Source organism: Hippopotamus amphibius, chromosome 6 (assembly GCF_030028045.1).
Source record: "Hippopotamus amphibius kiboko isolate mHipAmp2 chromosome 6, mHipAmp2.hap2, whole genome shotgun sequence".
Taxonomy (NCBI): domain Eukaryota; kingdom Metazoa; phylum Chordata; class Mammalia; order Artiodactyla; family Hippopotamidae; genus Hippopotamus; species Hippopotamus amphibius.
In genome coordinates this window covers 84,613,203-84,629,493 of record NC_080191.1, presented here as the reverse complement: position 1 = coordinate 84,629,493, position 16,291 = coordinate 84,613,203, and the positions used below count along the sequence as shown (strand labels likewise).

The 16,291-nt window shown below is 38.5% G+C and overlaps 1 protein-coding gene across 1 annotated transcript in view; it reads left to right on the top strand.

Annotated features, from left to right (window-relative positions):
- COL19A1 (collagen type XIX alpha 1 chain) overlaps window positions 1–16,291 on the top strand; it is a 375,262-nt gene that overhangs the window by 36,525 nt on the left and 322,446 nt on the right. Inside the window, exons 4-5 of the mRNA XM_057737773.1 lie at window positions 10,987–11,110; window positions 12,669–12,944. Of these exons, the coding sequence (XP_057593756.1) occupies window positions 10,987–11,110; window positions 12,669–12,944 (400 nt within the window). The remainder of the gene's footprint in view (window positions 1–10,986; window positions 11,111–12,668; window positions 12,945–16,291) is intronic.

Here is a 16,291-nt window from a genome sequence, read left to right as displayed (position 1 = left end):
CAGATTGCTGCAAAAAGGAACTAGAAACTATAAGAAGGAGCCGAGAAAAATTAGAGAATTCATTTGAAGAGATGAAAGCTGAACTAAAGGCTATGAATAGCAGAATGAATAATGCAGAAGAATGAATAAGTGATCTAGAAGACAGAATAATGGAAATCACCCAATTAGAACAGCAGACAGAAAGGCAAATGAAAAAGTAAAACTGAAAGCAATATAAGAGATCTATGGGATAATATAAAGTGTGCCAATCTATATATAATAGGGATCCCTGAAGGAGAAGAAAGAGAAAAGGGGATTGAAAATGTATTTGAAGAAATTATGGCTGAAAACTTCCCAAACCTAAAAAAGGAAACAGATATTCAGATACAGAAAGCACAGAAGGTCCCGAAAAAGATAAATCCAAACAGACCTACACCAAGACATATAATAATAAAAATGGCAAAAGTTAAATATAAAGAGAGGGTTCTAAAGGCAGCAAGAGAAAAACAAAGAGTTAATTACAAGGGAACACTTCCCCACCCCCCGCCCCCAATAAGGCTATCAGCTGATTTCTCTACAGAAGCACTGTAGGCCAGAAAGGAGTGGCAAGATATATTTGAAGTCCTAAAAGGGAAAAATCTTCAAGCTAAGATACTCTATACAGCAAGATTATCATTTAGAATAGAAGGAGAGATAAAGAATTTCTCAGACAAGCAAAAACTAAAAGAATACAGCAATACTAAACCTAACCTAAAGGAAATATTGAAAGGTCTTCTCTAAATAGAAAAGAAATAAGACTCTATAGGAAAAAGAAAATCACAATTGGAAACTAAATCACTTAAATAAGCCAGTACACAGATTAAAAAAAAAAAGAAATTCTGGGAAAGCAATGATAATGACAGTGAACAGCAAAAAGATGAACATGTAGATGCAAAAGAGGACATCAAAATCATAAAATGTGGGGGAGGAGAGTAAGAAAATGTAGATTTTTTTTCTAGAGTGTGTTTGAGCCTATATGACTACCAGTCTAAAGCAAGTGGATATAGGAAGGTGTTAATAGACTTGAAAAATAGGGCAACCACAAATCAAAAACATACAATAGAGTCACAAAAAACAAAAAGAAGAGGACATAAGCCTAATATAAAGGAAAATCATCAAACCACAAAAGGAAAAACAAAAAGAAAAAGGAACAAACGAAATATAAAATCAATGGCAAAACAAGGTTTAAAATGGCAATAAATACATATCTATCAATAATTATCATAAATGTCAATGGACTAAATAAATTATCATAAATGTCAATGGACTAAATCAAAAGACACAGAGTGGCAGACTGGATAAAAAAAGCAAGAGTCTACAACATGCTGCCTACAAGAGACCCACTTTAGGGCAAAAGACACACATAGATTAAAAGTGAGGGTATGGAAAAAAATATTTCATGCAAATGGAAATGACAAGAAACAGGGATTGCAATACTCCTATCAGGCAAAATAGACTTTAAAACAAAGGCTATAAAGAAAGATAAAGGACACTATATAATCATAAAAGGATCAGTACAAGAAGAGGGTATTATACTTGTCAACACATATGCACCCAATATAGGAGCACTCAAATACATATTACAAATACTAACAGATATAAAGGGAGAAATTGACAGGAATACAATAATAGTAGGAGACTTTAACACCCTACTCATATCAATGGACAGATCTTTGAGATAGAAAATCAATAAGGCAAAAAAGATCCTAAATGATACAATAGAACAGTTAGACTTAATTGATATCTTCAGGACATTACATCCAAAAAAAGCAGAATACACATTCTTTTCAAGTGCACGTGAAACATTTTCTAGACTGACCACATATTAGGGCACAAAACAAGCCTGAACAAATTTAAGAGTACAGAAATTATTTCAAGCATCTTTTCTGACCACAACAGCACGAAACTAGAAATCAACCACAGAAACAGAAGCAAGGAAAAAACAATTAAATGGAGACTAAACAACATGCTATTAAAAAACCAGTGGGTCAATGATTAAATCAAAGAAGAAAATTTAAAAATACCTTGAGGCAAATGACAATGAAAACACATCCATACAAATTCTATGGGATGTAGCAAAAGAAGTTCTTAGAGGGAACTTCATAGCAATACAGGCCTTCTTTAATAAAAAAGAAAAATCTCAAATAAACAACCTAAACTACCACTTCAAAGAATTAGAAAAAGAAGAACAAATAAAACCTAAAGTCTGCAGAAGGAAGGAGGTAATAAAAATCAGAGAGGAAATAAAGATTTAAAAGATGGATAAAGTCAATAAAACCAAGAGCTGGTTCTTTGAAAGTGTAAGTAAATTTGACAAATCTCTGGCCAGGCTCGACAAAAAGAAAAGAGAGAAGACCAAAGTAAACAAAATAAGAAATGAAAGAGAAGAAATCACAACTGATATCAAAGAAATACAAAAAAAAACACAAGAAAATACTATGAACATTTATAAGCCAACAAATTTGCCAATCTAGAAGAAAAGGAAAACTTTCTAGAAACATACAGCCCACCAAAACTGAATCAAGAAGAAATAGATAACTTGAACAGACTGATAACTAGAAATGAAATAATATCTGCAATTAAAAAAAAAAAACTGCCTACAAACAAAAGTCCAGGACCCAATGGCTTCACCAGGGAATTCTACCAAACATACAAAGAACTTATATTGATCCTTCTCAAACTCTTCCAAAAGACTGAAGAGGAAGGAACACTCCCAAAGACATTCTATGAAGGGACCACCACCCTGATCCTGAAACCAGACAAGGATACTACCAAAAAAGAAAATTACAGGCCAATATCTTTGATGAATATAGATGCAAAAATTTTCAACAGAATATTAGCAAACTGAACCCAACAACACATAAAAAAGGTCATACACCATGACCATGTTGGATTCATCCCAGGGTCACAAGGATGGTTCAACATATGCAAATCAATCAATGTGATACACGGCATCAACAAAAGAAACAACAAAAAGCACATGATCATCTCTAGATGCAGAGAAAAGCATTTGATAAAATTCAATATCCATTCATGATAAAAGTTGTTATGAAAGTGGGTATAGAGGTAACGTATCTAAGCATAATAAAAGCTACTTATGACAAACCCACAGCCAATATAATTCTCAACAGTGAAAAGCTGAAAGCCTTCCTGCTAAATTCAGGAGCAAGACAAAGATGTCCACTCTTACCACTTCTCTTCAACATAGTATTCACAGTCCTAGCCACAGCAATCAGATAAGAAAAAGAAATAAAATGTATTCAACTGGTAGGGAAGAGGTAAAATTGTCATTATACACAGATGACATAACGGTATATATAGAAAACTCTAAAGACTCCACACAAAAGCTGTTAGAACTGATAAATGAATTCAGCAAGGTAGCAAGATACAAGATTAACATACAGAATTTGGTTGCATTTCTTTACACTAACAATGAAATATCAGAAAGGGAATGTAAAAAAAAAAAAAAAAAAACTTAAAATTGCATGCCCCAAAATAAAATACTGAGAAATAAACCTCACCAAGGAGATAAAAGACATATGTTGAGAACTACAAAACATTAATACAGGAAATTAAAGATGACTCAAAGAAATGGAAAGCTATCCCATGCTCTTGGATTGGAAGAATTAATATTGTTAAAGTGAAAATGCTATCCAAAGTAATCTACAGATTTAATGTGATCCCTATTAAATTACCCATGACATGTTTCACAGAAGTAGAAAAATCATCTTAAAATTTATACGGAACCATAAAAGGCAGAATTTCTGCAGCAATCCTAAGGAAAAAGAACAAAGCAGGAGGCATAATTTTCCCTGACTTCAGACACTACAAGGCTACAGTAGTCAAAACAGCATGGTATGGTACAAAAACAGACATATAGATCAATGGGACAGAATAGAGAGCCCAGAAATAAACCCACACACCTAAAGTCAATTAACCTTCAACAAAGGAAGCAAGAATATACAATGGAGAAAAGACAGTCTATTCAGCAAGCAGTGTTGGGAAAGCTGGAGAGCCATATGTAAATCAATGTAGTTAGACACACCCTCACACCATATACAAAAAAAACTCAAAATGGCTTAAAGACCTAAGTATAAGATAAGACACCATAAAACTCCTAGAAGAGAACATAGGCAAACCATTCTCTGACATAAATCCTACCAATGTTTTCTAAGGTCAGTCTCCTAAGGCAATGGAAATAAAAGCAAAAGTAAACAAATAGGGCCTAATCAAGCTTAAAAGCTTTTGTACAGCAAAGGAAACCATAAACAGAATGAAAAGGCAGCCTACACACTGGGAGAAAATATTTGCAAATGATGAGACTGTCAAGGGCTTAATTTCCAAAATATATAAACAGCTCATACAACTTAATAATAAAAAACAAACTCAATCAAAAAATGGTCAGAAGACCTAAATAGACATTTATCCAAAGAAGACGTATAGATGGCTAATAGGCACATGAAAAGATGCTCAACATCACTAATTACGAGAGAAATACAAATCAAAACTATAATAAGGTAAAACCCCATACCAGTCAGAATGTCATCATTAAAAGTCTACAAATAACAAACGCTGGAGAGGGTGTGAGGAACAGGGAACCCTCTTACACTGTTGGTGGGAATGCAAATTAGTGCAGCCACTATGGAAAACAATATGGATGTTCCTCAAAAAGCTAAAAATAGAGCTGCCATATGTTCCAGCAATCCCACTACTGGGCACATACCCAGACAAAACTATAATTTGAAAAGATGCATGCACCACTGTGTTCATAGTAGTACTATTTACAACAGCCAAGGCATGGAAACAACCTAAATGTCCATCAACAGTTGAATGGATAAAGATGTGGTATATATATACATACACACAATGGAATATTACTCAGCCATCAAAAAGAATGAAATAATGCCATTTTCAGCAACATGGATGGACCTAGAGATTATTATACTAAGTGAAGTAAGTCAGAAAGAGAAAGACAAATACCATATGATATCAATTATACGTGGGATCTAAAATACAACACAAATCAATTTATCTATGAAACATAAATAGACTCACAGTTATAGAGAACAGACTTGTGGTTGGCAAGGGGAAATAGGGGGTAGTGGAGGGAAGGATTGGGAGTTTGGGACTAGCAGATGCAACAATTATATATAGGATGGATAAACAACAAGATCCTATTATATAGCACAGGGAACTATATTCAATATCCTGTGACAAACTATAATGGAAAAGAATATAAAAAACAATATGTATATAATATATAATATATATACACACACATATACACATATATATGTATAACTAAGTCACTTTACTGTACAGAAGAAACTAACACGTAAATCAAGTATGCTTCAATAAAATTTAAAAAATAAAGATAGCAATGAAAAAAATAATCTACAAGGATAAGCACAACACAGGGAACATAACCAACACTTTATAATAACTATAAAAGGAGTATAACCTTTAAATTTGTGAATCACTATACTGTACACCTGTAACATATAATATTGTACATCAACTGCACTTCAATTAAAAGATTGTTAAAGAGTGTCAATCCATTAAGGCAACAGAGCAATCACAAATATGTACCCGAAACAAAGCCCCCAAATTCATGAAGTAAAAACTCATGGAACTGAAGGCAGAAGTAGACAATTCAACAGTAATATTTGGAGACTTCAATATCCCATTTTCAAAGTTGATAGAACATTAGATAGAAGATCAGGAAGGAAATAGAAGACTCTCGCAAATCTATAAGCCATTTAGACCTAAAAGATTGTAGAACATTCCACCCAACAACAGCAGAATACACATTCTTCTCAACTGCATGTGGAACATTCTCCAGGGTAGGCCATATGTTATGTCATAAAGCAAGTCTCAATAAATTTAAAAGGACTGAAACTTTTCTGCTGTTATAGGATTTTAAAAGCAGTCGCATTCCTAATACTAGGTTTTCCATTCATAAGCTTGAGTTCTAATTTTCCTATTCTAACTGATTTTAAGAACCAATTAGGGCAGGAACCTTCCTTTTTCCACCTTTGTAAGGCTCTGCGGGTATTCAACAAACATTTGTGTAGATCCAGCTTTTCTAACTAGCAGTCACTGATTTGTTTGGTTTTCCACAGTATTGGTCTGGATAGTGTTTATGAGAAATGTGAAATAGTTGCCAAAATTAAAACTCTAAACTTATTAGATAAAAATCTGGGTTTTTGGCTTGTCTTGAAAAATGGGATGAACTGGCAACACTGGCCCTGCTTCCCCATATGGTAAGAGTTGGCTGGAACTAATTAGTAGCTGCCTGTGTGAATGGGTTGGGCTCTGCATTGCCCTCAGTCTACACATGTGTCCTCTGCATGAGAACAGGTATCAGTGCTGTTATTAACTCACTTGCTCTATTTGTTTTTCCTATAGAATTCTTAAAAGGAATGTGCACATTTCTTATATGCACATTTCTATCCAAGATGGAAAAACTGAAGCTAGACTTCGAAGGTGCCATGTGTTATGTTTCTTTTTTGTTTTTGTTTTCAGATTTTTTTATATCTGAATTCAGTTCATTAATTGAATCCTTTAATACTATTTATTGAGTGCCTACCTTGTGCAGGCACTGTTCTAGATGCTGGTGAATAGGGTAGACAAAGAACCTCAGAAAGCTTACATTCCAGTTTCCTGGCTGGGCCCTAGAGTCATCTGGTTGTGACTTGGTTTCTATCAATGAAGAAAGGATGTCTTCAGTGTTAAAACCCTCAGATGGACCAAGGGGAATGAGGATTTAGAAGAGGCCAAAGGATTAGGTGATTGGGAATTCTTTCATTTTATTTTACTTTACTTTACTTTACCTTATTTTACTTTATTTTATTTTATTTTGACTGCTTTTATCAGTTTTACCCACAGGACCTTAATGACTGATCAGCACAGAACGGCCTGTCATTGTGCTGATCAGAAGCCGATAACAGAAACAGACATTTCCAAAGTCACCCTTCCGCATTCTTAAACAGAGTGCCAGGTCTCTCCTGTCCCCCTCACTCTGGGGGAGGTTTTCTAAGTTGGATGGCCATGCTGACCAGAGCTGACCCTACAGAGAGCCCCATTTTATTCTTCCCGCTGTCTGGGGGTCTCTTCACCACCTTACTTGCTGCTAACCAGCGACGGCCCTGGAGTCTGTGTTGGAACCAGAAGCGCTCAGGGAGCTGAAGGCTGACCCGAGGGTCCCAGCTGCGCTGACACCCGATAATCACTACGTGGCTAAGGTGACCAGCACCGTTCATGAGGCGTGAATAAGGCTACCAGGGCGGCAGCCACACACCAGTGACTTATGGAACCACCAGCACATCACAGTGTACACGGGACTGCATACCCCTAACGACTTTCCACAGGGCAAAGGATTCTGCATTGGAAGTCACAGGACCTGGCCCGTGGCCCTACTCACTCGCCACTAACCATCTGTGTGACAGTGTCCCTGGGTGAAGAGTGAGGGGCCGGACCCACAGGCCTCTGGATTCTGGCAGTGCTGATTCTGGGGAGATGCTCACCCTGGGACATCGTGGAGGCTGGAGGAGCCATGCGGGAGCACGGGTGGGTGAGCAGGAGCTCGGGGACGAGTGGCCCAGGACACAGTTCTCTGGGGCTGGACCCCGTGTCCTCTCGTGGATGGCCCGGCCTGACCCGGAGGTGTGGCAGGAGGAGATGGGCCTTGGTTTGGCCCCAGCACATCCTGCAGGACGACCGTGGGCACCATCCCTCAGGCAGGATGCCGGCTTTGCAATGTCGGGTCCTCTGCGTGTGTGGTCTCCGCCTCCTCAACCCGGGCGGCCCCCGCGCGTCCGTGCCTCTCCTCGGCCACGGGTCAGTGCCCCGTCCTTGTTCTGCACGGAGTGTCTGAAAGGGCCTCACCAGGACACGCCAGCTCGGCCTTCCGAGTGGCCTCCAGCTGCCCTGTCACCTCCGGCCTCTTCTGTGACCCGGTTACATCCTTCTGCAGAATTCAGTTCATTGTGGCTACTGTGCGACCTGGTGGGTCACTCGAGCCCTGCGTCCAGACGATTATGACCACCGCCTGGCCCATAGTGGTTCCTACTTGCCTTCTTCAAGAGTTACCCAAGGGGCCCTTTCCATGGCCAAGTTTTGGCCTAAAATCTAGGTTGCAACCCACATGACAATTTTCCCCCAAGTGGTCCAAAGGAGCTCCGGAGAGCCCCTCAGTCGGGGGTTTGCTCCTTTGGGAGGAGATTCAGGTATGTGAATGGTGGAAAGCAAAAAAGAGGGAGGCCGTCTTTTTAGTGCGAGTGTGAGGAGTGACAGTCGGTACTTCAGTATTCCACATACTCCAAAAGTGACCAACCCTGCCATGCTTGGCGGTTGGGGGGGGGGGGGGGGGGAGCGGTTTCTAAAGTTTGAAAAAGGGTTACTTCATTATTTCATTATTTTCTAACATCCTGATTAAAAGCAAAAGCCAAAAAGCGGACAAGCTTCCATAGCAGGGATATGTCCAGAATTTCGAGGGAGACATTTTCCCATCTGTTCACCTACCAGTGCAAATCCCAAAGTTCCTCATTATGGATGGAAATCCCATCTGGAGATAAGCGTATCAGGTTCTTGTATTAACTTCTTGACTGGATAAGCAGGTCTGTCTTTGCCATCGCGGCTGCCGCCGCTCCCGGGCTCCTGCAACACCTCCCTGTAGCGTCTAGAGCTCTGCTCAGGTGGCCGCTGCTGCTCGCCCTCCAGCCTGCGACTGTGTGCTCCTTTTTGGAGGGAATTGCGGCGACCACGCCCCCCGCCCCCTCGCTGATTGGATGAAACTACATCACTTGACGGCCCTCTTGGGGAAGAAGGGAACACCTGAAGCATCTTCTTGAGAGCCCTCAGGAATGCTTTTAGAATGCAGGACGGCTCAGGGCTGAGGACTGTGACAATGTGACATTCAGAGTATTCATTTAAGATGTTTGGTGGATACATGGAAGGGTAATATAATGCTGTAGCGAGGATGGAGAGAGTTTTGTCTGTTTTACAGCAGGGGAGAGGGTGAAAATATGCATACACTTGTGAACCAAGATGAGAGGGGCCTCGGTGAGGGAGAGATGGGAGATGTAAATGGAGTTTCAACCTCTAAAGTGCAAAAATGCCCGTAGAGTGGGAGATGAAGCAACAGAGAAAGAGAGAATACATTCTTAGAAGACAGGAAGCAGTGGGATCACCGGCAGCAGAGAGGAGGACGTTAGAATCCCAGAACCGAACGGAGTGGTGGGGTGTTGCTGGCACGTGGGCCGGTGTACCCCCCCCCCCCCGGGCACTGGAGAGGCTCATCCCTGGGAGGCACCAGCCAGCCTCTGCAGAGGCTGGAGAGGGGTGTGTGTGTGTGTGTGTGTGTGTGTGTGTGTGTGTGATGAAAATGAGGCCCTGGGTTGCCTCCTCTTTCTTCATCCAGCCAGACAAGAGCTGAGAGCCAGAAAGCCTCCGGACTGGGGGTAAGCAGGTTAGTTAAGAAGGTAAAACATATATATATATATACACACACATACAGGCAGACCTCCTTTTATTGTGCTTCAGTTTATTGCACTTCATAGATACTGGGTTTTTCACAAACTGAAGGTTTGTGGCAATCCTGTGTTGTCAGATGATGGTTAGCATTTTTTTTTAAGCAATTAAGTATTTTTAAAATTAAGGAATGTACATTTTTAGACATAAAGCTGTTGCACAAGGAATAGAATACAGTATAGTGTAAACACAACTTTAACACACACTGGAAACCAAAAATTTCGTGTGACTCACTCTACTGTGATATTCACTTTGTTCCAGTGATCTGGAACCAAACCTGCAATATACCTGAGGTATGTTTGTGTAAATACACATATATACATAGTGTGTGTGTGTGTTTAACCAAGTAAGAACTTTAGCCAGCACAGCTTTTTCATATTTATTCCTGATTTCCCTACCACATGTGATTTTGTCTCTAACACAAAGTGTGAAACCAAAGTTTCAGAATTCTCCATGAATTTGGTTGTTGGGTTCAGTGGACCTTGGTGTGATATTCCCAGTTAGTAGTTACCATCTCAAAGTATGATGTTTTATTTATATAAACAACTTTTGGCTGTGTTAGTCCTTAAGAGAATTCTTACCTACTACTCCTCATGATTTTTTAAAAGAAAAGCAAGATTCCTGCCTTGCAGAGTTTTTACATACAATGCAGATAACTTTAAAAGTCAACTTGGAGGAATGTATCTCTCCATGTTTTCCAATGAAAGTCTAAATATGATTTATGTTCATTGTGAATTTTTTCCCCCAAGTTTCTTCATGGATCCAGTGAGACCAGTATTTTGAAACAAGATTGAGGTAGAAGCATATTCTGGACTCTCTTTAGGCTTCTCTCTTCTATCTAGAAAGAATTTGCTTATCTTATTTTCTGTAAGAATGAAAAATAAGCTGAAATGTCTTTATTATATTTAGTTTCAGTCTTAAATTGATACCTACTAGGAAATCAGAATTAGGAATTCATTTCTCAAGGGTTTAATATGAGAAAATATCTTTGGAAAATATACATTTAATTGCTAGCTGTTCTTTGAAATGCTCTGTACTTCTCTCCACTGACAACGCCAAGGGGTAGTATTTATTTCCTTTATAAATGTCTACTGTTTGCCAGACTGCAGTGAATTCTGAGATGCTTTTGAAACATCTTGTTGAGTAAGGGAATATCACTCCATAGTACTATAACCTAGTTGCTCACTTTTACATACCTCAAGCTTTGGCAACACCTTACCGGGAAATTTATAAAAAGGGAAAAAACAAGGATAAAAATTCCTTGTAAATGTAGGCATGGCTACTTCCATATATCCATTAGGTAGATGGCTGTAATGAATTATAAATTCATTGAGAAAATATGACTGAGATATTGTGTTGCAGAGACCTTCATACTGAGATTTTCTGTCCTTGCCACTTTCAGTTTTCCCACAATAGTTCTTTGTTTTCCTCCCACAGTAAGGTGTTTCCCAAAGGCCTTCCTGAGGAGCTGGCCATAGCAGCTGTGTTTAGGGTACGAAGAAGCACCAAGAAGGAACGGTGGTTTCTGTGGCAGGTTTTAAACCAGCAGAATATGCCACAGGTAAGGAACCAGAGAGCTGTGCTGATGAGTGTTCTTTCTTGGAACTGTGGGCATAAATTTGGGAGCAGACCTCATATTGGGATATTCCCTCAGAGGAATCGTCCACAGGGAAATGCAAGTATTCTCAGAGTTAGGAGGGTCTCGTTGAGATCTGGAATAGGAGAGCCTGGTTTTTGTTTGTTTTTTGTTTTTTGTTTTTAACTACTGGATTCCTATTTTGTCTGAAGACACTCAAACTGACTGCCTTTCCTTTACAACTGCTTCATTGATTCCAAGTGCATCTCACTAACAACTTCATCTCCTATCATTTCTACTATATATTATTTTAAAGCTGTTCATTGTTTCATATGAAAATCCTTAGTGAATTAAGAGATGAGATGGAAATATTGATTCTATCAATAGAAAATAATTGGATACATACTATATGCTAGCTAGTGACAAAGATAAGAGGTTGGCAAAGCGTGATTCCTGTCCTCAGGGAGCATGTAGGTCTGGGGATGCCATCTAGAACAGCCTACTGGAGCGTGACCACAGGGTGACAAGTGTGGTGGCCAAGGACAGCTTGGAGTTGGGTGGGGATGGTGGAAGTGTGGAAAGGACGGCTCCCCCAGATGGAACACCAGGAAAGCGGGATCTAGGAATACTTGTGGGTGAGGTGGCATTTGGGCAGAAAGGTGGGGACACAGGTACTCCAGGGAGGGGAGGTGAACATCACAATTACTTATGGGCACCATCCATCTATGTTTATTTCTGTACATATCCATTGAAATGTTTTTCATTTCATTGGTCTTTTAATATGTTAATATGTTCACAATATTATGATGGAAATGATACTGACCAGGGTTCTTGACTTTCCCCAATCAATAGAAATAGACTATAGGCCAAAGAAGAAATTCAGGCATGGCTTTATTGGGGTTCCTGCAGCAGCAGAGGGAAGCGAGAACAAGAAATAGGTTTCCTCGCTTGCTAGCTCCCTGAGTAAGGTGCGGGCAAGCTTGTTCCTTATATGCGGTGACGGTAGGCGTGTGTCCGGGGGTCAGGCTAGAGGGGTGGCTTAGGTGGTTTGCCCACCCCTCTAGTGGTGTTGAGTGCCGGGTACATGCTCAGTACCTTGTTTCTGCTCCTAACAACCGTTTTTTGCTCCAGGATCTTCAAAAGTGGCAATGGGGCTTTTTGGTCTCTTTGTATATTTTATCCAAAATTTGCCCTAAATGTGCATTTACACAATTATTTTTAGTGCAATATAGTTTCTTTGTATTTTGTTGCTTGAGGAGAGGTTTGTCCAAGTGCAAGCCTTGGAGCACTGCAGCAAAGGGTCCCAGGTCCTAGACATTCTCAGAAATATGACTTGAACAGAAAGAATGTGTCTTCTATGAAAACTTGTTTTCTCTGCACCATGCAAATCATCAGAGGTTAAAGAAGTTGATCTCAGTTTCCATGCTGAGAGAACTGAGTGCCTCAGTTCTACTGACATGCAGGTTGAGTTTTGATTGAGTGCTTTAATAATAATTTTGAAAACTGAATCTCAAATATTTAAAGATCATTTGCATTTTTGCAGGTTTCCATAGTAGTAGATGGTGGAAAGAAGGTGGTGGAATTTATGTTCCAAGCTGCCGAGGGAGATGTGCTGAACTACGTTTTTAAAAATCGAGAACTCCGTCCTTTGTTTGACCGTCAGTGGCATAAACTTGGCATCGGTATACAATCCCGGGCCATTTCACTTTATATGGACTGTAACTTAGTTGCAAGCCGGCATACTGATGGAAAGGATGCTGTGGACTTCCGTGGAAGGACTGTTATTGCAGCCCGAGCTTCAGATGGCAAGCCTGTGGATGTGAGTTGTAAACTAGTAATGTTTATAAATTAAAAGCAAATATCTTATTAAAACCTTTTTCCTTTAATAACTATGTAAGACATTCCTTTCTCAACACTGTTTAATTTGTTATTGGTTGTGTGAAGCATAGCTATGTATTTCCAACTATATTTTCACATGTATTATTTTCTATCCATTTTCACCATTTTTTTCTCTAGCCTGTGAATTTAAAAGAACTAGGTTATGCCTTAAAAATAAGGTTATTAAAATTAAATTTTAGTAAAAATTGAAAATATTATACAAAAGTAAGCTTGCTCTAAGTTCGTAGGTTTTGAATAGAAAGGACGGAGAAAAGATGAACTTTAAGTTAAATGGTTCCAGATTATCTGATGTTTTCATTTAAGAACAATAGGCTATTTATTCATCCTCAGAATCACAAGTGTTTGTGTGGCAGACTATTTTTCATTAGCTTATAATGGTTTTTCAGAGTTCTATTGGACTGAAACACAACCACTAATCGTATCAGTAGGTCATTTGGATGAGAACAATAGGCTAGTAAAACCCTTGCAGATGAAAATTTCCTTTAAAAATTACATATGATGCTCACATGATACAGATTTATTATTAATTTCCCTGGAGAAGAAGGCCTATAATCTTAAAAAAGGGGGATATATCTAAATTTGGTCACTTTACACTTTCTTATGGGTGAAATGGTGGTGAAAACCCATAAAAATAATTTGAATGCAGGTCACCAATAAGAATTGTTAACACAAAGCCCTTAACAGTTCAATTTTATTTCAAAAGTGCAATTCTGTGCAAATACATGTTTGGTCAGCATATTATTTCTAAAGGCCCCCGTAGAAGGCGTCAGAGATAGATGATAGATAGATGATAGATAGATAGATAGATAGATAGATAGATAGATAGATAGATAGATAGATGATAGATAGATGATGGATATTATATGTGTGTGCGTGTATATATATATATATATAATAAATATGATTTATAAACTGCCTTCTCTTAGAGATAATGATCAAATCAGTGAGAATGTCATAACTAGGGTTCAGTGATGATTATCAAAATAGCCTAGAGCAGGAGAAGCCAACTCTGGAGATAAGATATCATGGCATCAGAGAGAGTGAGCTTGCTTGGGGACCAGAAAGATGTGATTGTAAGTCCTAGCTCATCCACTTAACTCTTATGACCTGCTAATTTATCTTGTTTGCTCTTAATTTATCTGAGTCTCATATCCTCAGTTATAAAATAATATTGGTAGCCTCACTCATTATAATTGCATAAGGTATGTGACATAGTACATAGTATGTGGTCAGTTCTCTGTATATTCATTTATTTATTTAGGGCCAGACATGCCCTTCAACCCTGGGAAAACAGCAACAACAACAAAATCTGCTACTCCTCTCCCAAAGATCTTAAAGGCTCAGTCTATGTCAGAAAGATGGATTAAGTCTATGTCAGTAAATGGTGGCTGCCAATAATAATCACAGTGTTAATTGTAACAGCAAAAGTCCTAGACAGACCTTTCAGAAAGATGTCTCCAAAGTCAAGGGAGGAAGTGGAGCCCAGCAGCTAAACCTCAGACATGTGACTTCCCACAGTGGGTGGAGTGGAGGTAGACAGACAGGAAGTGGTCTTCAGGGAATTCTAGCGACAATAGTCGGGGATGATGGTAGCCTTTGCTGGAGAACTCATGTTGACTGGAATCTGATCTCCTGCAGGGCTAGCGAGGGCAGAGTGGGGAATGGCAAGAACCAAAGAGCATTAGGATTAGGGTATAAATTCATAACCTTTGAGGGAGAGACGGCAATGAGACAGGAGCAAGTTCTTGCAAGAGTGGGGTCCTGGCTCCGAACTCCCCTTCGAAGGTTGAGTGTTGTGTTCTGTGTCTAATTAACTTTTTACTCAAGGGAACAACCTGAGGCTGAAGAATATCACTGTATGTCCTGATAAAAAGGCACAATGTGAAAATTGTAGTCTTACATGTTTTCTTGGTTAATGTGGAATCTTAGTTCACTTAAGAATAATACCAAAGCCATATCACAATGATGGAGCTTTTAAAGGAGATAGTCACTGCTTAAGTTAAAGAAACAAATGAAACACATATTTTATTTCTTAAAGATTCTTGGTCCTACTAAAACTCTAAGTAAACTAATTTTTTTTATCATCTCCATACAAGCTCTGTGATTTATAAGATTTGTTGTAATGTAAAAATGTTTTGTTTATTCAGAATGTAAGTTATTGAAAAAAAGCTTCTAATGATTGGGTTTTATTTTACATATACTACCCATTTGCATGCTTTTGTGCAGAGAAATAGGTGACAAAACTGATAAAAGGTTTTTTTTTTAATAAACAAATTCTGTGTGATGGGGTCAGTGCATTCTCCTTCTAAAGCACTGTGTCAGTAAAGGATTCTAAAGTAACTAATGAGTTAGAAAAGCGTAATTAAACTAGGCTGATTGTAGTTTCAGTGTCATGGGTACTTTATTAAGTTCTAATCCAGGAAAAATTGATCATCTATCTTCAGTAAAGTAAAATAATTCATATGAAGACACTAGCACAGTAGATGATATGTAATAGAATTTCAAAATTTATTGACTATTTAGATAACAGTGTTGATGATAAATTAGTTTTAGTTAAGCAGACTATTAATTAATTGGAGTCGCCACATCCTTCATTCTACATAACGGGTATGTTATTGCCTGGTGTTTCATTAGACTATGTAAGACAGTGTATTTAAACTTTATAAATAAAAATTTACTTCAATAACCTTGCAAAAAGTTATAGAAAAGAAATCATTAAGTTTCATTTCATCTCAGAATTTTGCACTGGCTGCAAATCTTAGGCTGCCCATGAATCCAAAAGATGTCTGGAATTCTTAATGCTTTCTATGAGCTGAATTGATTTTGTTCATCTCAGCGTAGAGTAATAGTTACAGTTTTTCCCCTTCTTGCTTGCTTTTTTTTGGTGTTGGGTTAGAGATTCAGAGCTAACCACAGATATCTGCTTTCTGTTATCATAGGATTAATTATCATATTATTACAGTTGGGTCTTACTATAGAAAGTACTTATCAACCTCAAAGTATTAGACAATCTAGCTCAGTTACATCCACAGACAGAGAAAGAAGGGGAAAGAGAAGAGAGAGAGAGAAAGAGAGAAAGATGGGGAAGAGGAGAAGAGGGGGAGGAAAGAGATTGTTCCTGACCTATGTTATATGTCAAATCATCATATGATTAATTATTAATTAAATTATTAAATTTGCAACCACAAACAGCCTCTTTGCACATCTGTCATGTTGAAAATTTGTCAATAGTTTGTACCATTTACTTTCTCTGATGTGGTTGTTTGA